The sequence below is a fragment of the Blennius ocellaris genome, assembly GCF_963422515.1.
Source record: "Blennius ocellaris genome assembly, chromosome: 4".
In the NCBI taxonomy this organism is placed as follows: domain Eukaryota; kingdom Metazoa; phylum Chordata; class Actinopteri; order Blenniiformes; family Blenniidae; genus Blennius; species Blennius ocellaris.
Genome location: NC_137653.1, coordinates 6,717,551 through 6,741,349, shown reverse-complemented (window position 1 = coordinate 6,741,349; position 23,799 = coordinate 6,717,551). Strand labels below are relative to the sequence as shown.

At 41.6% G+C, this 23,799-nt stretch overlaps 1 protein-coding gene across 1 annotated transcript in view; it reads right to left on the bottom strand.

Annotated features, from left to right (window-relative positions):
• The window catches only part of phc2b (polyhomeotic homolog 2b), a gene marked incomplete at its 5' end in the record, with an annotated part of 28,532 nt that extends 12,284 nt beyond the window's left edge, over positions 1–16,248 (bottom strand). Inside the window, 8 exon segments of the mRNA XM_080495474.1 lie at positions 6,858–7,152; positions 7,379–7,513; positions 8,318–8,479; positions 8,784–8,861; positions 9,012–9,173; positions 11,889–12,228; positions 16,026–16,149; positions 16,152–16,248. Coding sequence (XP_080351600.1) covers positions 6,858–7,152; positions 7,379–7,513; positions 8,318–8,479; positions 8,784–8,861; positions 9,012–9,173; positions 11,889–12,228; positions 16,026–16,149; positions 16,152–16,248 — 1,393 coding nt within the window.
• Between the last annotated feature and the right edge of the window lie 7,551 nt (positions 16,249–23,799).

The window sequence follows — 23,799 nt, the reverse complement described above, 5'->3', positions numbered from 1 at the left end:
ACATTCTTCAAAGGTTTAATGACTAATAAGACTGTTATTGTCTGATAAAATAGCAGGAATAAAAAGCATTGGTTTCAAACGATTATATTAGACAGCCGACATCCCATGCTGAACAAGAGTTTTCTAAAAAAAAAAAAAAAAAGTAATATGTAGTTCATATGTGGTCGCTCCTATGTTTCGGGCTGATAAATGGCAAAACAATGTTTATTGTTTTGACATATTTATTACATTAAAGTGCTCGTTTCATGGCCTTTCCTGTGCACCTCTTCTTGACAGTACGTCGTATTAAGAGGTGCACGGAGAGGCCCGTCGTCGCAGTTCTGGCCTGACCATTACTCACAAATCGTTTCAAAATGCCCTGTCACCACCTGTCAGCACTGTTGTGGGTAAAAAAGACATCCTGAGCTCATAACTTGCCCCGAAGCCCGAGACACAGCACATCAATCTTATATTGTGGGAGCACGTGTGTGTGTGTGTGTGTGTGTGTGTGTGTGTGTGTGTGTGTGTGTGTGTGTGTGTGTGTGTGTGTGTGTGTGTGTGTGTGTGTGTGTGTGTGTGTGTGTGTGTGTGTGTGTGTGTGTGTGTTCAGCAGAAGTAGCCGGAGGGTAGTCTAATATTAGACATGCCCGAGGAAGAAACATGCAGAGCCAACTGTCCACGACACCCTCGCAGAATTAACGTTGAGTCAGTTGGTCCCAGCCTAAACAACTCCTCCAGGAAACAATAAAAAAAAAAAAAAATGATTAACTCAATCTTATTACTGAAACTCAATCAAGAAGTAACTTTCCTCCGCACTTAAGTACAGCCAAGGACGTGACGTTTGACCCCTGTGAGTGTCGAGGTGCGCCGGGTGCCGTTAATAAACGCGCAATAAATCCAAGCGTGGAAGAATGCCAAGTGCATCAGTGTTTGTCTTGAATCCCCCCCCCCCCCCCCCCCCCCATGTCCTACCCTCCTCCCGCACCCGCTTCTTTTCATGATGTTTTGTGTGGGATAGGCTCCATCTGGTTCCAAAGCTTCCCTGTGAAGCACTAACCACAGCCTGTGCCCTGCTGTGGAAAATATAGACTTTTCTCTCCAGCAGAGCTTGCATGTCATTAGTCCCCTTTAATGCTACAGGATCTGCTGCTTTCTCTCTCACATGGTGAGAGTAAAGGAACGACCTTCTGCTAATATTTGCAACGCTCAAAGAAAGGATCGAAATCAAGCCAATAATGGCCGAATGTGTTCGACGGGATGACACACGATATTAACACCGGTCACTGTATGTGGCAAAAACACTATAATTAGAGGCATTGTGTCTTGAAACAAAGCGTCTTAAGCTGAATTCAAAAAGTTAATTTCAGTTTCAATACTGCATATTCGAGATTAGAACAACCACTTGGTGCAAATAATTTTGCCAACTGCCCAGAATTTTAAATACGAATTTTAACAGCACTTTAAAAATCCAGTCATTACACTCTATGGTATCACCTGGTAATACCTGTAGTCTGATCAGTAGTTTCATCCAGTTATAGTACTTTTATTTTCTCTGGGTGCTGGAGCCCATCCCAGATGACCATCTGCTGCAGGTGTTTCATGCGGAATGAAATTAAAGCATTTAAACAAGGCAAACACCCAACAACAGTACTAACTGCTTTGTGAGAGTGCGTTCAGAGTGCTGACGATGGCATCTGATTATGCTCACAGGCTTATGGTTCACAGGTTTTGATGTTTACTATTCAGTTTGTCTGCAGTAAAATAAAAAAAGAAGCCCATCACCAGTTTTGCAGGCGTTTAGAAAAAAAACTACCAGCCAAATGTGAACTGAATTATAAGGCATTCCATTAAATATCCACTGAGGTTTTGGATTGACAATCACAAATGTCACAAAATGGTACAAAAGCCAGTAGGTCTTATCATCTGTGTACCATGAAAATTTGTTAAAATGTCACACGATTTATCAAGTGAGTGGTGGCATTTCAGTCTGGACCGGAGTGATGGGCGAGACACACCAACATGCCCAAAACCCCGAATCTCAATAATTACACAATTTCAAGCTTTGTCACATCTGATAGAACAACCCCAGTGTTGGATCTTGAGAAACATCGAAGGCAGGAAGATGGCATTTCATGTCAGCGAAACCAAGAAGTGGCGATGCACTCATTGAATCAAAGAAAGGTCCAGTGAGAGGCACGGAGCGATGAGAAAGCAAGAATTGAGTATCTGTCTCTCACCAAAGTTGCAAAACCAGGAGACATTTGCCTCAGTGGCATTTAACCACATTAAACCCTGGAAAGATTAGACCAAGGAGGCATTACAGCCTCACTGCGGTAACCAAACGCAAAGAAAAATGACATTTACAGGCTCTCCAAGTCATTTTTTGATAGAGTTTTATTGAATATAATGTTGTAAATCCGATCAGCAAATAAGCAAGAAAGAGAAAGCTCTCTCAAGGGGCCAGCATGGCTCAAGACTCGGTGAATCATGAGATTTCCACCTCCAGTCTTAGCAGAGGAGGGGGATTTCTAAATCGGCACACACCGGATACGACTATCCATCCCCACAAATCCTGAAAACTTTCTCAAGCTCCTAATGAGGAACAGAGAGAATTCTTGGAAGACAGTGAAGTTAAAAAAAAAAACTCATGCCAAACGCTATTTCTCTAAAGGTCTTGGGATCTTGGGTTTGAAGTGATTCAAGCCCCTAACACCCACGCAGAAATGCACGCACATGCAAATCACACAACGTTAGATCTCCATGAACCGTCGCTTCTTTTAACGATATAAATGCTTGTGGCCTTCACACTGCGGTGAAACAGCCCGAGATTGACGACAGTATACATTCCTTGTCAGCGATCGTAGCAGCTGACTCTGGAAAATCCCCGGGTTTCCACATTCCCACTGGCTGCTGTTCTGGCTGAGTGTCTTAAAATACAGCCCGTTAATACTCCGTCTTACGTCTTTCCTCACTTCTATTCAATCCCACAGGATTTATTTATACATCAGGTCAAGTTGGCACGTACATTAATACAGGCAACAGCCGGCATGTGTCGAAGTCGTTTGGTCCGCCAGGACTTCACACGCCACACTTGCATGTATCCGTTTATGGTTTATTAGCAGTGTGACAGTTTTGTAAAAAATTATCTTTAATACCTGAACAAACAAGTTCAATTTAGTCTTTAAAAATGTGATTCATAAACCGACAAACCTTACTGTTTTACCAATGTTACAATACACCGTGAAAACACAAGCTATAATATTGACATCTAGTCATTTTAAATGAACAACAAAAAATCCACTTCTAATAGACGCATCATTTTTTCATTGTCCTTATAAAGAGGGTGACTGTGCATAGAAGCGTTGGTCTTCCAAGTGTTCTCGCATTCACATTCATGTGAAGCTGGCAGTTGAGTGTTGCCAGTGGCTACACAGCCATGCCAAGACACAGACATCATGCACAGATCTGCTGTTTTAATCTGTGAGCATGGGGCTTTTGGGGATTCCCTGCTGTGGTTTTATTGTAAGGTGCTGGCTCTTTCTTGCAGAGAGGAGGCAACGACAGACACTTACCGCTCCCAGCCAGACGGGATTACATTTATTTCCTGCCCAGTTCTTCAAGTGAAAGTGACTGTGACACTCACTTTGAATGAAACACTGCTCGATCAGATGAGCGCCGATGACCAAAAATAGCAGACGCAATTATTCAGACCTCCTCCATTTCCTCCTCATCTCGGGCCAGGACGCGCTCTCTCGACTAAAGTAGCGTTTGATTACTTGTTACAAACCACAACAATTTCCTTATAATTAATGTCTTCATTACTTGTGGAAACAACGCTTCCAAATTATCTATATATAATCTGTTTAGAGGCTTTATAATGTCCTTCAATTATTGGTGGAAAACAAAAAAACACAAATTCAACCTTTTCATCACAGTCAAAAGGTAATACTGCACTGGGGAGCTTATTAAAGTAGACAATTTGTAACAAAAAAAAAAAAGAAATGCTGTGCAAAAACCTTAACAAGAAAATAATGGACTCTTTAGTGCAAGCTGAACAACCATATACTGCTATAATGGATAATAATGACTTATAAGGGCTGCAGTGTGGTGTAGAGGTTAGCTCACCGGTTCATGTAAGGCTTCGGGATCTTTCTCTGTGGAGTTAGTCTGTCACTAGGTGACTCTAAACTACATGTATGTGTCTCACTGTGTCTGCAATGTGATGGTCTGACGACCTATCAAGGATGAACCTTGCCTTTTTTGAAAACGTGGGACAGATGATGGATGGACCTACGGACAGGTATTACGAATAAAGTGTGAGTATGTCACGATTGCAGCGTGTCGAGCCAATATGCTGATATAAACACCTGACACTATTAAGATAAAAGCCACGCAACTAGACAGTGAACAAATGAAATGCATTGTAATGAAGCATGTTACTAAATTAGTCAACTAAATGTTCTCCTGGGGAGTAATAAGTGATTAGCTGCTTTTGTGATGCAATTAGCTGCAGTTTTGCATTTCAACAGCAAAACAATCGCCGACTAATTACTCACAGGTCAGTCATTATATTTACTGCTTCCTCCGAAGCCAAGGTCATAGAAGAGGCGTAAAACTGCCACGCAACACTAACCAGCAGCAGAAAATCACACTAGTTTGTCTTTTCTGTTAACCAAACAGACCATAAATAGTTGGATACATTTAGTCTTACTGTGGAATGTTTTGTAATCGTAGCGTTGCTCAACGGTGCATAATGATCAAGTCACAGTCAAGTTGAGTACAAGCTTTGCTTCTTATCTGGGTCCTATAGTCTCCTCTCCTCCCACTGCACAGTGCATCAACTCCCCAGCATCTCACGTGCACACCTGTCCCTATTGGACTGCTGCTATGGCAACCCATGTTCATTTTTTTCCCGTCTTTCTTTTCTTTCTTTCCAGATCACATGCTGCCAGATTTTCAGCTTCCATCGTCCCTTTTATTTTAAGTGAATCCATTATTGAAACAAAGGAAGACACAGTTGTGCACTGGCAGTCTCATATAATCCCCCCCCCCCTCCCCCCCACCCCCCCCCGTGTCACAAACACACGTGCCTAAAAACACGCACGTAACGGCAGACAAAAAAGCAACGCGATGCATTAACGCAACGTTCAAATTATAAAAGGTTTACACACACAACAATCTGACACATACGTTCAGACACACGCTCACAGAAATGAATTATTTGGTGCCATCTTATCAGAAGAACCGCTCAAGAATGAAGAAAAACATCTGAGGGGGCTTATCCTGCAAACAAACTGGACTTAATTTGACATAATCAGCTTGTACTGCTGTCACGCTAAGAACCATTTACTCGAAATAAGAAGAAAAACAAAAAAACCCCAGCACAATCAGTGGTTTTAAAACATCCTTGCATGGCAGTGTGCCTTTCATGGCTTCTAGTTCACAAAGCAGCAAGACTGCTGCAGACAAAAACCCAACACACTGTGTTTTAGCACGGTTCGTTTCACCCCTTTAGCAAGCCGATCGGTGATGCAAGCCTTGATGCGTTGCAGCAGCAACCAAGAAAAAGCCATTAAAACCGCAAGGTGTAAAAACCTCTTGTCATGTAATCTTACTATAAGCACAAGAGCACATATCTACTGGATAAGTGGCAGCTGTCAAACCAAAAGTCTATATCAAGAGCTGAAATGCACATCCGTTATTAAAAAAAGAACGAGAAGCAAGCTGCAGCAGCTGTCGGACAATATGGCCGTTTAATTCCACCCCCCCCAACTAAAAAGTAAACAAACTTCCTCTGGAACACTGACTGTCTGACTGACTGTCACCGAGTGTCTGTACAAAAATAATACGAGTCCTGTGAAACTGAGGACAGTTTGCATGCAGCTCACACGTCGCTTGCTCTGTAAGCTGAGGGGGAATCCTTGTCAAAAGAAAGCCAGACTAATAATTTGTCCACACCGACCAGGAAGCGTGAGCAGCCCGCCAGCAGAGCAGCACAAGAAAGCAAATGTGTTACGACTGTGTGTCGATAGCTTGACAAACGCTACTGAAAATAAACTGACAGCACAGATTGCACCAGACATTTTAATATTTTATTGATCTTAAAAGAGAAGCGGGACCAGAGTCATTGGAGGTCATCTACAATCAACTATGAATGTATAAAGCTTCATGGCATCCAGTGTTTTGGACACTTTAGGCGGAACCAAAAAATCATAAAGTAATTGTAGGATTTCATGTTATAAATACAAAAGATTTTTCAATTGTTGGCATCAAAATAACAAAGTATGATGATTACAGGTATAATATTATATTTGCATAAATTGAAAGTGTGAAAATAAAGTAAAAATATATAGAATAAAGTCACAACTGTTTCCGGACCACTGAGTTACGCTTTGGAGAATGTAGGAACACTTATAAATCTGTTCTTTAATTTTCAATGTTCTTCTTAACAAGTTTATTTTCAAGTTTATCCTTGATATTCTGTCTTTTATGGATTTAACTATTAAATGCAAAAAACAAAAATTTGTATTTTCTTCCCGGCTCAATGAATGCCAATCAAATACTCGCTTAATATTAGTAACCCTAACAACTTCTACTAGTGAAACTCAGTGTGGTTTTTTTTGTAGGTTTAACCGATTGCTCTATGGAGTAAGCAAAATATTCCTAAAACAAATCTGTGCGCAATACAATAACACAGAAACCTATTGGATTAAAAAAAAAAAAAAATCACATGATCAAAATATTGGGAGGTTCATTTCAAATTCTGAGCCTGCATGAATGCATGAGTAACATCGAAATCCTTTTAGTCTTTTTTAAGACTAAATCATGACACAACTGAAAAACACATTTACTAATGTGGAAATGTTAAGTGGAAATACCTGGAGCAATCAGCGGCGGAGCACTGACGGCCGTGACGCTGCGACTCATGTTTATCGCTCGGACTTCTGTGGCCGCTGCGGGGTCGCCCTTCTTCCCTCCTTCAGAGTGGCTGTCAGACGAGCCGGACTTGCCCCCCGCGGAGAGCTGGCTGACTTGGCTGGAGTTCTTGAGCAGCGAGGCGGGCTGAATGGGAACAGGGTTCTGCTTGAGACTGAGAGCCTGCAGGGTCTGAGTCTGAGTGGAGGACGTGGTCGCCCCCTGCTGGCCACGGATGGCCAGGTTCTGGACCTGATTCTAAAAAAGAGGGAAAAAAGGTGGGGATTAAACACGGGGCTACAGAAGTAGTTTGGTAATCATTGGTCAAAAATGCAGTCATTACAAAACTGATGAATGCAAACATTACAGAGCTGTGAGTAATGACATGCAGACCAACGTTTTCCCTATTGTTGTAGGACAGAAATGTTTACATTTCTGAAATTATCCTGCTCAATAAATGATTTGTGTTAGCACACAAGCCTACCTGAGAGGAAGCTTGCGCGGAGCTCTCAGACTGCACTGCAGTCACCGTGGCAGCCGGGGTGAAGATGAGCTGTGAGGACAGTGGGACAGCCCGACCCAGACTCCTGGCCACCTGGACCAGGTTACTCTGCTGTGCCTGGAGAGAAAACGCACAATATATAACATAAAAGGGAGGATTCTGCAAGCAAAACAAGGGCTTCTTGAAAACGAAGCGAGAAAGCCAAGGTAGAAAAACATTTCCGCGCGATGGATGATCCTTCAAATTGACAGATTTATGTGACTTTTTTTTTTTTCCCCTTCAATTTTTTGACTCTAAAAACTCACGTGGCATATACAACACTGGAAGATAATATCAAAAAAAATACCTAAAGCTCATGGCAATACACTGTAAACTGACAAATGTGTTTTGCTGCTCGCCACAAGCGGAACACGCGTTCGACATCGGGCGTGCTTGGCCGCAATGAGGTGGTAAGAATAGTGTGTACCAGCTGTGTAACTGGCAATGAACAGAAACCGACAAGTTACACTCAGCCAGCTGTACCAAAATAGGCCCTTTATATTCCTTCAGCATCTCCTTCATAAACAACTGGACCGCGAGAGAGAGAGAGAGAGAGAGAGAAAAAAAAAAACACCTCTGGCCTCCAAAACACGTATTCCGAGCGGTCGTTCACATTCAAGACTTTGCTCTCCGTGTTTCCAATGAACCTTCTGGGGCCTCGCAGATTACTTTGACCACCGACTCTGGTTTCACGGCCAGAATAAAGCGTCCTATTTACTACGGCCTGCACAAATGACACAGAAATGTACTTTTTTGCCTCAGAGGGACTGAAATGTGAGCCGGACAGCTTATTTATTCAAACATTACATAAGTGTGCTTGTGTTTATTGCATATGTGCACGCTCGTGTAAATGTGCCAGCGGCTGTGCCCCTCGTCTCTCACCATCTGTGCATGCAGGTACATCTGTGCCTGACTCGCAGTGAGAGTGGAGCTGGATGGGTTGCCCAGCAGAACGGCCTGCTGGGAAATACTGGTGGGAGTGGAACTAATGCTCTGGGCTCGGCTGATCAGCTGAGCTGCCGCAGGGGAGGTGGTCAGGTTGATCTATGGAGGGGGGGGGGGGCGGGAGAAAAACAGGATTTGTTTATACACATCTGCACACCGACTGCTATTTACACTCGGCACCTCTCACAATACAGCAAATATAAAAATAACAGAAGCTTACTAAGAGTTCACAGCCCAACATCAAAGGAAGGTTCAGACTCCTCAGTGAATGAGTCCGGCAGTGAGACAAGTGCTGCCAGCACACTGGTGCTAAAATCAACTTAGTTCCACAATAATCTAATTAGACAAAGAGAACTTGGAGGCGTTCTGGAGACTGGGCTCGACACTGAACAACTGCACTTACCGTGGCCTGAGTTGATCCTGTTTGCTGAGATGAAGTGCCATTTTGTGAAGTGCTTTGTCTGCCAGCTGCAATACTGGCCTATCGTAAGGTGAGAGAGGGGGGGAGAAAGGAGAGCGAGAGTCATGTACACTCCACCGAAACACGTGTCGGAGCCGGCGGACAATAACAGCCGACACCGCCATCTCGAAACCGTGACAGTGAATTACGGCGTGATGACCGCTTGCTGACCTGCTGAACGGCGGCCAAGCTCTGGAGCTGAGCGGTGCTGAGGCTGTGCTGCTGCTGGAGGGCGGCGGTCTGCAGCATCAGATGCTGCTGCTGGGCCGCGTACATCTGCTGCAGGTACTGTGCTGCTGTGTTAGGCTGCCTGTGTAAAGCCTGCTGGAACACCTGCACATGAAAATAAAGTCAGTCACGATCGAGGTGACGGGATATGAAAACGTGCAAGTCGAACGGTAACAAATTCAGAAAATTGCCACGTAAAATATCAACCAAAGAAAAGAAGAAGAAAGAAACGGATCAGTATTTTGCAGGAAGGATCTCAGACTTTACAAGCCATATATTAAAAAAAATGGCAAAAACACATGCTTATAGTAAAACTGCTAAGAGAAGCCTCCAACAGAAAGCAATTTTATGCGAGCCTGAGAGGCTAAAGCTACTTTTAACAAGACCAAATTCTTTCAGGCTTCATTTACTGCAACATGTAACACCCAGTAAAGTAGCAGCTTGTCTTTTACTGCCATCCGCGTGACTGAGGACATAATTAAAATATAACTTCATTTTGATGTTTCTTCTGAAACGACACGCGCCAAGATGTAACGTACTTCGCAAATGTGCAGATTTGCTACTTTGTCTCGCCTCGTGCCATCATGATGGGAAACATATTTGGTTTGAATTGATGACTCGGCAGAGAGCGTAACCTTGAGAGATTATTTATGCACGTTTAATAGATGAAAAGCACATAAGTGTGTTGCGCTGCCCATTCCAGAGTTGCCGCAGCAGATCATGTGATCCGCATTTTTCATGTTTTATACCCTAATCCAGGTGGTCTGCTGACTTTATCACCAAAAGAGCAGTTTTTGTCACTTTCCAGCAAATCAAATTTAAGCGGAGCCACAAACCTGTAAAACAAGCTCAATACAGCTTCAAAACTTTCTTGTATAGTTTTGATTTAGTAACGAAAATTTTTTATTATGTTCAGCTGTTTTTGCACCTGATTTTAGGAGTTCAATCTAAGCATTTTTTGGCATTTGAGCTTTTCTTTTTTTTTTTTTCTCTTTCTTCGGAATTTGGTTCTCTTTTAAGCTTTTAATGCAATTTTTTTTCCTTTCGGGATTTTTGTCATTTTCTGTTTTAAGCCATTTCAGCATTTCCCCCCATTTTAGTTCAGAGTCCTTTTGAAAATGACTGGTGTGTAAATAAGCGCAAAATAAGATAAGAATGTTTATTAATGCATAATTTTCTGAAGGCTTCGTGGAGCAAAACAGAAGGGCTGAAGATCCACGTGATAAGATACTCAGAAACCAACATTGAGTGAAACGTAAACTTCTAGTTAGAAGCTTGCTTCAATAGCTTCGCTAACCTATCACTACAAGCAACAGTAAATAACTTCCGTCCTTCAATCATTGTCAACCAAAAAAAAAAGTCTCAATAATTCCTTGACTTAATATATCAGCGTGAAGCCACTGCCTTTAGAAACAGCCCCTCTCATTTTTCACCCCCGACACGTGATCCGGTAACGAGGGGAGATGTTGACCTGCAGATCACGGTGTCACCAGGCCATCCGGATGCACACCTCTTGGAATGAGGGTCAACTACGCAGAGGTGGAATACAGGCATTGCTCTGACTGACCGGACAAGACCAGCAGAGCCTGCGCGCGCTCACTGGCTCCTCACCGACAATAGTCTTTGCCTTTTAGCTGCTCGCAGGCCGAATGCAAGCAAAGGAGAGTCCACGATCACAATAACACAGCTGTCAAAGCATCGGCACTAAAACTTCAGTGGATCTCATTCATGGCGAGACCAAGTCTGTGAAGAAGCTTATCCTGAGGTCGAAAGGTTAAGAGCACTAAAGCAATGAAAGCATTCCTTTTCCTTCAGCTCAGATACATCCCGTGAAACAACCGCCATCTAGAGTGGCCTCTGTCGGTAAAATGAATGTCTCCCCGTTTTCATTATTTATGGATATCAGGATAAATCATGTAGTAGCTCTTGCAATTGCATCAGAAAGGTGTATGTGGTCTTTACTGATGCCAGCAGAGGGCAATGGAGCAAGAGAGTAGGAACCTTTGTGCATTGCAAACAGACGGAAGGAGAAATTCTGTCATTGAGCAAGTTTTATTTTCTTTTGGTTAAAAATGACCCTTTGTCTAAATGACAGGAAAGTCCAGCATAGAGCTCTGCAACCTGCGACTCTGGAGCCACTCGCCTCTCTGTAGTGTCTCCATCAATTCTATGTAAAAAAAAAAAAAAAAAAATACAACCGCTTATAACACGATCTTGCAAAAATGGTCCAATTTCCAAGCTAAAAAGAGACAGAATTGCGAACCCACCCCCCAAAAAACAGCTAAAATCCTAATGATAGAATCTTAAAAAAAAGTCAAACATAGATACAATTGCTAATATGGCTAAAGCTGTTCTAACCATTAGGAAATGCACAGTGACTATAAATGTCAAAAATTTTCAAAAGTGGACAAAATCTCTGAAAAAAAGGAGAAAATTGCAAACAAAAGCAAACAAATAGAATAGATAATTTATGACACTTCACAAAAACACTGTTAGGTTTTAGTTTGAAAAGAGCTTATTTTAATGGGTTTTTATTCTCTTTCTTCATTTCAGATAATTAACATGGTTTGGATCTCAAGAAAAACTGTATCTGGTGGAAAAAGGCAAAAAAGGGTATTTTGGTGATAAAAGTTGCAGAACTTGGGTCGAGAAGAAAGACTACCTGTCACACGCTGGAGACTGGCGTGTCAAATCATGTTTGCATTAATTACTATTTTGAACACTGACCGTGTCGGCTACTACATGTCCCATGGAATCGTGTCGCCTACTCCAGGTTGCGAGCGACCTCTGACCCCTATGCATTATCCAGATGTGACTCACCTGTACTGTTTGTCGGTCTGGTATTCCACTGTAAACGGATATCTGAGGCACTGTCTGTCTTCCAGCTGCAGTAGTGGTACTGCTGCTCATGTTACCGCTACTGCTGCTACTACTATTACTCGTGGAAGTAGTAGTAGGAGTAGTAGGAGTGGTAGTGGCGTTGGAAGTGCTGCTACTGGTGGCCGCTGTGCTGGTGGAGGAGCTGGTGGTGGAGGGGGTGGAGGTGGAGGTGGTCCCGCTGCTGCCTGCCGTGGAAGCAGGGGCCCCCGGCTCACTCTCCATGGCGCCCTCTGCTCGTCTCACCTTTGACCCTCGACTCTTCTGAATGGCTCTCCTGTGCCTTGAAGAAAGGGAAAAGTAGAATGCATGAGGGAAAAGGCCAAACGTGCTTCTTCTGACACAAACCTGAGAAATGGCCGCCTGAAAGAGCAGCAGCAGCAAATACAGTAGAGACCATTAAAAAAATATATATATTTTTTTAAATTCTTAAGCAAGACATCATTTAAGTGAAACAGATTTGTTGTTCCACTATCCGAATAAACAAATTAACTCGATTAACATGGTAAAATGTCTCAAAATTGAAATGCAAATCATTTCACATATTGAAATAACCACATTTTATTCAAATCCAAGGGCAATAAGGAACTACTGAAGGACAGCAAAACTATCATTTGACTTCATATTAAATGATGACTTTAATGAAATTAGATGTACAACAAACACAAAGCACAAATTAAAAAAAATACAACGAAACAAAACTATAATCAATCACTTGGTAAAAATATGTTTACCTCCCAATGTAGACTACTGTAGAAGCCCACCAATTTTATTTTTGACATAAATACGATTTTTATTCTATGAAAAATATTCAACTCTTTCAGGAGTGGGATGACTTGTTATCGAATCGCTCTTCAGATGTAAATTGAATATTTCAAGACGATCATATTTGAGACATGAAGCAGGAGAACGTGAAATCCCGTCACTCAATCAAGTCAGAACGCCCAACAACAACTATACATTAGAAGAGGTCAGCTCAGGCTATGTGGATTTTAAAGCTTTTACAATTTAAATTTTCTCTGTTGAAAGTTGGAAGGACTGGCTGTATAGAAACAAACACTAGGCACAGCCCTGCAGCTGTGTTTTAAAGTGTTTTCACTATCACAGCTGACTCTATATTTATCGTATTCCGTCATAATGATAAAAAGATGGCTCGACGATGCATGACTAAAACATCTGTTACACTTTCATCCAAAACCTGGATCCATTTCAAGCAATCTGTCTGGCAAACGCGACGAAAGTTTTCTTTTTCGTCTTACGTTGAGCTCCCCTGCACAAAGGAACTAATACAGGAGCAGCATTCTGTCATGATGGCATAATCTTTTGAATTTTTTATTTTTATAAGCAATAATAGTGCTTCCGCTGGGTATTTTGGTGACACAAAATGTATTTAGATGTTGATTCTCAAAAATACAAACATGCTTTTCTTGTGTTTAAAAAAAAAAAAAACTAACCATGAATTCTAAAGGCCAAACTAAATTATGGCATTCAATTCTAAACCCTGAAATATACATGAGCGTGTATATATTGTAAGTTAAAATGCCTTGCTTGAATATCACCTCTGTTCTTCCCTTGAAACGTATGCTGTGTGACAGCAGATGCTCCTCCTGCTGTAAACACTCCAGCATGACAGAAAATTGTGCAGAAAGACATGAACCAGAATGACCACAATGGATACATAACATCTAAAGTAAGCAGGCTGCTCTGCATGCATTTCTGTGAGACCAACTCAAAAACATAATACAACGGAGGCGTTTTGCAGCTGGTTAAGAAAACAAATTAAAAAAAATGAATAAATCAATTGGGAGAGTTAATGAAATGCAGTGAACTTGGCATGAGATAGGATTAGCGGGCTTACATTAGCTGCCATCTTTAACAACACATTACTTAATGTAAAAACCAAAAAAAACTTGATATCAGTTGATTGTAATAGAAGCTAAGAGCAAGTAATAAGAAAAAACGGATAATTCAACACTATTCAGCTGCTGTAATTAGAGTATAATCTAAAGTATTTGGATAATCAAAATCACTTCTGTCGCTCACAAGCACGAGAACAAAATGATTTAGGCCCCATCCATGAAAGGCTTTTTACGGGTGGTCCCCTGGTGCTTTTCTATCCATTAGCAGAGAAGGAAAAGGGATCAGAGCTCTCCAAGAAGAAGAGATGGGGGGGGGGCTCTGCATGACAGGTGATGGGATGTGAAGATGATTCATTGGTGGAGGCAAATTAGGAAGTTTAGACCGAGTGGGATTAATGGGTAGTTGTTTGGTCAAGGATTCAAATAGCTTAATGTTCTATGCAAACAAAACAAAAAAAGAGGGGGAGGTCAAAGGAGGGATGGGATTTCAAGCCTTGAGGTGAGAGGTGTTCATATTGAGTTAAGGCGGCTAAAAAAAAAAAAACGAGCAAGTGAGGGGCGAAGGTTGAGTGATCAAGTTCTTAAATGGGATGGAGTGGGAAGAGGTTGTGTGATGGAAGTAATTAAATAAGGAGTAATGCTGCCACCATGCTGCAATTCTTAAGCTATTTCCTCCTCCTCCTCATTATTCTTTTGAGAGGATTAGGAGCCAAAGCAAAGCTCTATAGATCGCACTACAAAGGAGAACTGGAAACAAGCCGCAATCTCGCTTAACCATATGCCATTTAAAAAAAAAACTAAAAAAAAACACTCTACTAAATCAGCTCCAAATAGCTCATAAATGCTTGGGTAAATGTACAACTGAATGAAATTGTACTTCTACTTGCTTTATATGGAAATTCCAGATACATCATGGGTAAGGAGGGAAAAACCCCACATTACAAATGGTCTTTTATCAATTATAAAACAGATAATGTGGAAAATGAGCACACCTGTTAGGGCATTCAAGCAAAAATCTCATGGGTTGAAGCTTGGAAGCACATAAAATATGCTTGGTAAACAATTTGGGAAAAGCTCTATAGAAATTTAAAATAAGATCAAATGGGAAAATTCAACATACGTGAAAACACTCGTGTATTTAAATGTTTATATGCAAATATCTGGAACTGTTCGATTTATTTTACTTTCTGTATTGCATTTTAAATGTATGGGCCTATGTCGGTGTCTTTACTAAAGTCACTAACTAATCCATCCCTCCATCTGCTATACCCACTTTATCCACACTCAAATGTACAATAAAAAAATTCCCAAAAATAAAAAAATAAATAAAAGCATAGAACAGAAATATTTTATTAATCCCAGAGGGAAATTCCATAAAATTCTACACTCAGGGAAATTTGCAAAAAAGCCAAACCCCTGTTACGCTGAGTGGGATACCGGTTGTAAACAAAGCAGCAGTACTGCCAAAGCTGGCCTGTGTGTGCACCGTCATTAGCCTACATCCCATGGCCTGCTTCCCATTGCCTCCTTATGTGAAAAGAGGGGAGGGAATCCCCTCTGGTAATGATGTCTTCAGCCCCGATCTATCTGAGAGGAGTCAGCCATCCATCAGTAAAAGGGTATGATGGAGAACACCCCCCACTCAATGCAAAATGCCATTTACACGTCGGCAGTCTTGCCTTTCATTGTTAAAAAGATCCATTTCTCCAGGAAGAGAGCGGTGAAGTCAGTGCGACTGAGGACACATCAAAAGCAGCGCCAACGGCCTGTAATACACTGCAAACAGCCAGTCAACGCCACAGAAACACAATTTTGAGCACTCTGCCCCCTGAACAAGAGGACATATTGACTCAATCATGCTGGCATTACAAGACCACGAGCATTGACTGTCAAGATTTGTGGAGATGATCTGCATAGCCGGCAGGACGATGAGAGCTTTTAAGAGACTGTCAGGCAGACTGGCTGTCTCTACAGAGCAGAGGGGAAATACAGCCCATCAGCATCAATCCTTCAGTCTACACACACAGGACAACTCTCAAGACCCACAACAAAAAATACCACAAGCACATATCTGTCAGATGCACAAATCGATTGACGTGTGATAATGGCTTTAATAGCCTTGTGATCCACAGAGAAACGCATGCCTGTGTGGATGTTTGGGTGCATGGAAAGGCGCTCTGCTGCTGAAACAAAGCCCCCCAAACCCTGATGGTGCTCATACCTCCTCCGACACCCCCTGCGCGATGCTGGGGTATGATGCCCCATCCCCCGGGAGCGTGCTGTCCTCCTTGCAGGATGCTGCTCCTCTTTGTCTGCCGGGCTGGGATGCTGGCTGGCTGGCCGATGACTAAGTGAATGAGCGCGTGCGAGGGTGTTTCTGTATTCAAACCCCCCCAGCCTGTCTTGTCTACCCCCAACACACGGCGAGCTCGCCGTCCCAGCATCAACACCCCAGTCCACCAACCAGGCCACGGCCTGCCTCCTGATTATGTGGTAACCTAGCGACAGCCAACGGGGCGCTTGTGGAATCCCCGTGCAGGGCCGCATGCTGATTGGACAGCAGGATCCTCTCTAATGAAGATGATGGTAATGACTTTACTCCATCTCTCCCCTCCCCCTCTGATGCTGCCTGAACACTGAATTTTTTTTTTTTATTTTGTTTTTGGGAAGTGTAGTCCCTCCTTCATAGACTGCAATCACCACCTAAATCATCATTGAAATGCTACAAATCCAAACTAAAGACACAATTGATTATGATTATTATTGATAATGGTCAAAAACAATACATGCTAATTTTGCAGAGCCTGGACATGGACAGCTGAGAACCGTCTTTACATTTCAGTCCCACTTTTGTGACTGCACATCTACAGCACCACTTTTAAACAATTTATAAAATGTGCAAAATTGAAAGAGTTTAAAGGTAAGTTGAAGGGTTTTCCCCAGTCACTTTAATGTGAATAATAATTTAAAAAGTTTTAATATTTTAAAAAGTTTTAAAGATGTTTGTTTAGGTTTAAAAAGTTGAACGTTTTAAAAGTTGAATGGTTTAAATTGGAGAAGGTTTTAAAGAGGCATGGGCTGAAGAATTTTTTAAAAGTCTTCATTTACATGGGGAAAACATTTGAGGAAATTTAAATATTTTTGAAAAGTCTAAAGATATAAAAAAATTACAACAAAGCAAGAATGTCTTAAAAAGCTGCACAATTTGATACATGAACGGTTCACATTGGCTGCAGGAGCCGATACGAATAAAAAAAAATGCTCAGAATCATTATTCACACAATTAGAGGTTTGTATTTCCAGAAGAAAGGGTTAGGGTTAGTTTCACTCAGTAGATGAACAAAATAAAATTATTATTATTATTATTATTCTTCCCTGCATTCCAATAGGGTCTCGTCCAGCTGGGCTCAGGCTCAGATCCTAAATGGACAATTTGTTATGAAAATGCCCAAACCGTAATCAAATTACACCCCAACGCAGCTCAACTGACAAGTGTCAAGTCCTTTCTAATATTGTCAGGAAAGACTTACAAAAGACGTTCAAGCCAAAGCACATCCGATAAGCAACGAAACAATTTACAACAATTACACAAATGAAATGCATAAAAAAAAAAAAAAAAGAAGAAGAGCAGTAAAATGCAAACAACCTATCCAAAAGTGGGATAGCTTTGCAGCTGAATTGAACCTCTTTGACAACAGAATCCATTTATAGTCGATAAAACCAGAGGATAATGACATACTTAAGGCCTGCCCCACCACATTAACACACCACCCAACTGTCTGGCTGTATGAAATGTAGCCATTGGTGTCATTTGCTGGTGCAACGTGGTATTGATTGAGGCCAACCATGCGTGAACCTCATTGATTATTATCTTCTCATTAGCATATAGATTAGCTGGTTATGCAGCCAAAAATGCAAGCATCCAGTTTCACACATGGCTTAACAGAAATGTGCAGCAAAGGGGGTCAACAAGGATGGGAAGGCTGAGGTTGACACAGACTCCACGAGTTCAATGTCCCAAAGCCTGGTACCCTGAAATGCTATATAAAAAAAAAATAATAATAATAATAATGAAAGAAAGCAGCACAGTGGACATCTGGGGCCCAGAAAATGTCTTTAAATCAACTAAACCCCACCTTTTGTTCAAAAATCCTTTCATCTCATTATGAATTTCAACAACACTAACGTCTAATAAGCTTTTTTGGGAGTGAAGCATTGATAAAATGAATAAACGCCTCACAAACATTTTTTTTTGTGTGGTTTTTTCACCAAGGGCAATGTCAATCAATTGCACTAAAAAGTGAGAAAACAGAGACTTCAAGCTATGTATGATCCATCTGATTTAAATTCAACACAAACAAGACTCAACAATTCATTGAACAGCATATGATTTCTGTCCTCGGGGGTAAATATATTCATTGAATGGGTTTGTCTTTGTATCCAATTAGGTTTTGGTAGGACTTGCCCAGTTATATCACACAGGGGACATGCAGCATCTGCCCACCAAACAGATTAACTTTGATGGACAGAGTTTAAGCTGCTTGTGGCATTTTTCACATCATGGACATACTGTAAGTATTTCATCATTCATGTATGAGTGATTCAGCAATCTTTGAAATTAATGAAGAATGGATGGATGGATGCATGACTAAAACACAACAAGAAAGCGTTGCTACTGAGCCTGGTAAACCGCGAAGGGACTGGTTTGTGGCGTCTTTGCTTTGAAAAGTGGAGCATTTTCTGATTCTCGGGTCATACCCCGAGGCTGACGATAGCCGATGAGTCTTGTACAAACGGAGCATTGCAGGCTGCTGCTTTTGTTGGGGTATATAAGCTTGAGACACCCTCTGATCCCGAGGCAAGATTGGTCGGGTAACCATAATTGAGCCATCCGACTCAGCTGGACGAGGCTTCCACAGCTGAGTGGACCTGTACAAAGAGGCTCTGGCTGCCTTCCAGGTTATGTGTGCTGAGGATGCGAGCGATTCCAGCACGTGCAGTCTCACACTGTGAAGATACAAAACACTCTCACTTGACTCTCCTCAGAGCCTCGTGGCCTTTTTAGTTTACCTCCGTTCAGTAAGGCCGAGACCTGCTGCGAGACAAACATGGGAGAAGCACACAGACAGCGATGGGACGGCAACATTGAGGGAGGAATAGATTCTCCCTCTGATCTATAAATAACACACTTAAATAGTTCTGGCAAAGCTTGCAGATTAGCAACACACTTCAATCCAGGCTATTCTATTAAATCAGGTCTCCGAGGCATCACTCTCAGGCGTCTTTCAGACAAAAAAAAAAAAAAAATAGGTCAGGTATAAACCGAGTAGAGCGGAAGCACGAATGCATTGCTTTCATCAGAACGATCATCTTTCAATTGATATTAGTTACTGGAGTGGAACAAAACAGACATTTTAATCACAACTTTGGTCGTCGTACACAGAACTGTCCAGCATCTGTGGACAGCTCATTGTGCAATCCTTCCTGCACAAAACTACATGGAAAACATGATGAAAGGCTGTCTGCATTTGCACAAATTGTCTTGCACCAGATATGCAGCTTTCTGACAGCAAAATCTTGATGACTACAGGTAATATGCTGCCGGCAGACAGATAATCTAAAAAAAAAAAGAAGAAGAAGAAAAAAAAAAAGAAATGATTTGCTGTAGTCAATATTAGTTTCACCAAAAGGTCAGTGTTTTCAACCTGGGCTGAATGTGATGGCCGAGTCTATTATTGTTTACTGTAAAAGCAATGCAATTGCACAGGAAGAGTCGTGATTGAAAATAACTATTGATGGAGCAACAGCCCAAAGTCATTATACATGGAAGTGATCACAAATTAACATTGAAGAAAATAAAGTAGAAAACTGGCTTCTTTTCTTCCAGAAAGTGAAATCACTAAATAATCATGCTACTTGTTAGTAGATTTAGATTGCTCTAAATTTCTAGGACAAATATCAGAACAGCCTTGAGTAAATGTGAAGTCAAAGGTTGAAAAGAAAATTATATACAAAATCACGACTGACAACATAGCAATAAACAGTCATTTCCCCACGTTGTGCATTTGTACTGACAACCTCTTTGTAACTATACATGGGAACTGTGGCAGTAATCACCATGTTTCTTTTGATTATAATGCCAGGGGATTTATCCATAAGCTGCTGTAGCATCCCAAAAACATTCATCCAATAAGTTATGCCATGTAAACACATCAAGCTTATGAGGCTGATCATGATTGTCAAATAAATTGAAGATCACGAAACTAGTGAATGCAAGTGGGTAAGCACGAGAGAGTGCAAGAGCCACCTCACATGCAAATGTTTAAACAAAGCATGGGTACGATGATTTGTGACTCAAAAGTCTTTACAAAACACTCAAAGAACAATAAATTTGAATAACAGCTTATTCCATCTGACCATTGCAAGAATGCATGTGCAAGGAAGTGAGGTGGGGTTTCTCTGTGTTATCACAGGTTTTCAGAAAGAAAACGGTTATAGGCAACATTTCCCTGAGATTAACCTTGGGAAAAAAAACACATGGACATCATCACTGCGCCTGTACTTGCCATGATTCCTGACAGAAGGGAAGCATGTGGCATGATCCAACCCTACCCAACCCAATCAGGAGGAGATAGGCAGCAATTACATTACCCATCCTTGGACAAAACTGCCCTTACCTGGAAAATCTAGACAAACAAGATTCACTGAATCCACTCCTATATTTATTTAACTGATGCCTTCAGAGCACATTGTAGGGTTCAAATGATTATGTTTTACAGAGTGAAAGAACACAAGACGTTCTTAAGCTGTTAGGTCTAACTGCCTCCAGTATAGCACACACAAAGATGCACAGAACACTTAAAAAAAATTATTGAACTAACAAAACCATGAAAATGTAACATACATGCTACAAAATCTGAAAAAAAGTCAAATGAAAGTATGGTTAAATGCAAGCCATTGACAGAGCCCTGTGTATGTCGCACATTCAATTACTTTGCAAACTTATTTAAACCGAACTGGCACCCAAGTGTGTTTTCTTTACACTGCAGGAGGAGAGGTTTTAGTGAAACCCACTGAAGCTGGACATGCCACCGAGACTCTTCCTCTGAAACTGCTATACGCCGTCCTGAAAACATCTCAGCACAGACACAAACATAACCCTGATGAATCAGCATTATCTGCACCATGCGCTCAATGTGATCACAATCAAAGACACCAACATCCATGCAAACATCCAAACGTGTAGCTTTACACTCTTCTTCAGTGTTTTCGATCAATCTTCATGAGCTTAGTGTCAAGTTGCATCGTTTGTTGTCTCCCAGGGTGTTAGTGCTGGTCTTTTCGGTTGGTTGCTCGAACACGCCAACCCTCCTTTGGGGTTAATAAAGTATCTGTGGTTTTATTGCACCACCGAGGCCATCCTTGGTGATGACCTTCACTTGTCAAAGTAACTAGCTCCTCCTCTGAGCCACAGGTCATGACCCCGGGGACCAAAGTTCTCAAGAGAAGCACCTCGCTTTAGAAGAAAAAAAGACACTTTTTTCCCCAATTGGCAATATCAAACTACGGTAGCAACCAGCTCAGAAAAGGATTAAACTTCCGCCCACAACATTTTCCTGTCGTCGCTAAGTTTCATTCAAAGCTAATTCACTCACTGGTGCTGGATTCCTTTGCAGAAGTGTTGAACGTTGGGAGTCATCCGAGCTGTTATTCTCCACACTGCCAGTAGTTTGTTGCTACATTCCGGAATGATTTTCTCGCTGATCAACCAACGTTAGCAGGCGAGCGAGAAAACAAATGCTTGCAGATGTTTTTTTGGGGGGGCCCTGGTATAGACGGTTAGCTCGTGCCACCGTTTGACCTCGCGCGCCTCGACACACGCAAACAAACGCGCACAGTGACGGACTCCCGCGGGAACCGTGTCATGCCCTGTCACCGGAGCGAAGTGGACGTCGACTTACCGTTAGCGTGACCCTAGAGGCCGTCGCGGCTCTTTCTGGCCGCTTGTACCGCGGAGTCGCTCCAGATATTCTACACCGTTTCTGTACGGTGGCTCGCTTTGCCCAATAGACTTCGAGGCAGCTCGCGCCGGGGCGGGCTGAGGCATTTCTTTTTCATTTGCATTCCAAACTGGCAACGTCATGCAAGTTCAACCAATGAGAATCGATCATGTCATTAGACCCGCCTTCTTCTGCCGTCAGTCAATACGTAAAACCCGCCCCCACACCTTCTTGTTCCATTCGTCTGTCAGGTGGCGACGGACGTCCTTATCTCCATGGTAACAGGAGGCTCCAACCCTTGCACTTTTTCCGCCACAGTGGCGCTCGTGTTGTAGTTTTCAGCCACCTTGCGGGATCAAGGAGATATTATCAGACGGAAATGACTGCAAAACACAAATATTACTTTTTTTTTCTTTTTTTTTTACAACGCTAACTTTATGATTATGGACTACCTATACCAATCTTAATTGTGTTAGAACAATACAATACAATAACTAATGCGAGTCTATGCATCTATGCAACCAGTCGACAAAGCTGTAGTTTTTTTGGTTTCTGAACTCAGATAAAGCAGAAGCTATTATGTTTGGACCAAAGAATCTGAGAGACAAATTATCTAAACATATAGTATCACTGGGTGGCATTACTGTTACATCCATCATCACCACCACCTCCACATTATTAAGTCTGCAGAATTTCTTTTTTTCTCCTGTGTAATGTCGCTAAAATCCAGAACATGTTGACGCAGATTCATGCTGAGAAATTAATCTATGCATTTGTTATTCTAATTCCCTATTAGCAGGGTGTCCGAATAACTTCTTAAGAAGTCTTCAAGTGATTCAAAACGCTGCAGTGAGAATTTAAAATTATTCTTTTAACGAATAAAACCCAATGCCAAAGCTTATGTGTTACGTTTGAAAATTTCTCTAATATAAACTAATTACAATGTAGAAAAATGCCAGTGCATGTTAATAACCAGGTGCAATTCTAATCTTGGGTAATATTCATATCGAATGAATTGAATTGCCCATCCCTGCTTTGTTTTTCCATGATAAAGACAAACAAATGTTATTGAGTGACCTGTTCTGACTATTGATACTCATCCACCTTCACGACTTCAACTCTTTGTATATGTGCTTTTTCCCCCCCACCAGCCTCCCTTTATCTATTGACATTTTCACACACGTACTCTGTCTTCTCTGCAGTGACCTCCACCTGTGCTCTCTCCAGTGCATTAATTTGAATAATTTTACATAATAAGGACAAAGTACACAAAGCAACCAGATGAGCTTTTTTTGTTTTAATATTGTTTTATTCCTTTAGCGACACAACCAAAACACATATTTCCAAGTAAAAGACAACGTTGCAGATTTTTGAAATTCTCCCTCTGCTGACTTCACCAATTCTTGATATTCTGTTTACACTGTACATATGCAGAACCACACAAGCAGACCAGATGAAAATGATCCCACGTAGTAATAAAATGGGCAACAGTAGATTGCTAATCTAGCAGTGTGTTTCCATTGTGTTGCCTGCAATGTGAGAAGGGAATGCATTCATTTGCCTCCAAATACTGAATAATTTATCAGAATATGACTTATTTGGTCAGCCCCTGAGTTAATTATCTAGTGTTTCATGGCTCCCTTGATACATTGCATGCAGCATTAGTAACAACACAGTATTCACAGCGGCATGGCTATTCCTCAGAGACACGTGAGCTCACAACCAGGGACACTGATCTGTGATATTAATGTTGCAACAAAGGTAACACGGGAATCAAATGATACACAGTCCAATGGGAATGTATCTTTAGAATCACACTTGCACTGCCTCATGGACCAGATGTAATGGTGTGTAGATGATAAATGAGAATCTTAATGGAAAATTTATGTTGCTTATGTTCAGCTTCTTTGATGTTGTGTTTTATCAGTGAGATGCATTTTGTTTATCAGTGTATGAGTGGCCTTGTTTTAAAGTGTGAGTTGTTCTTCAAACAAA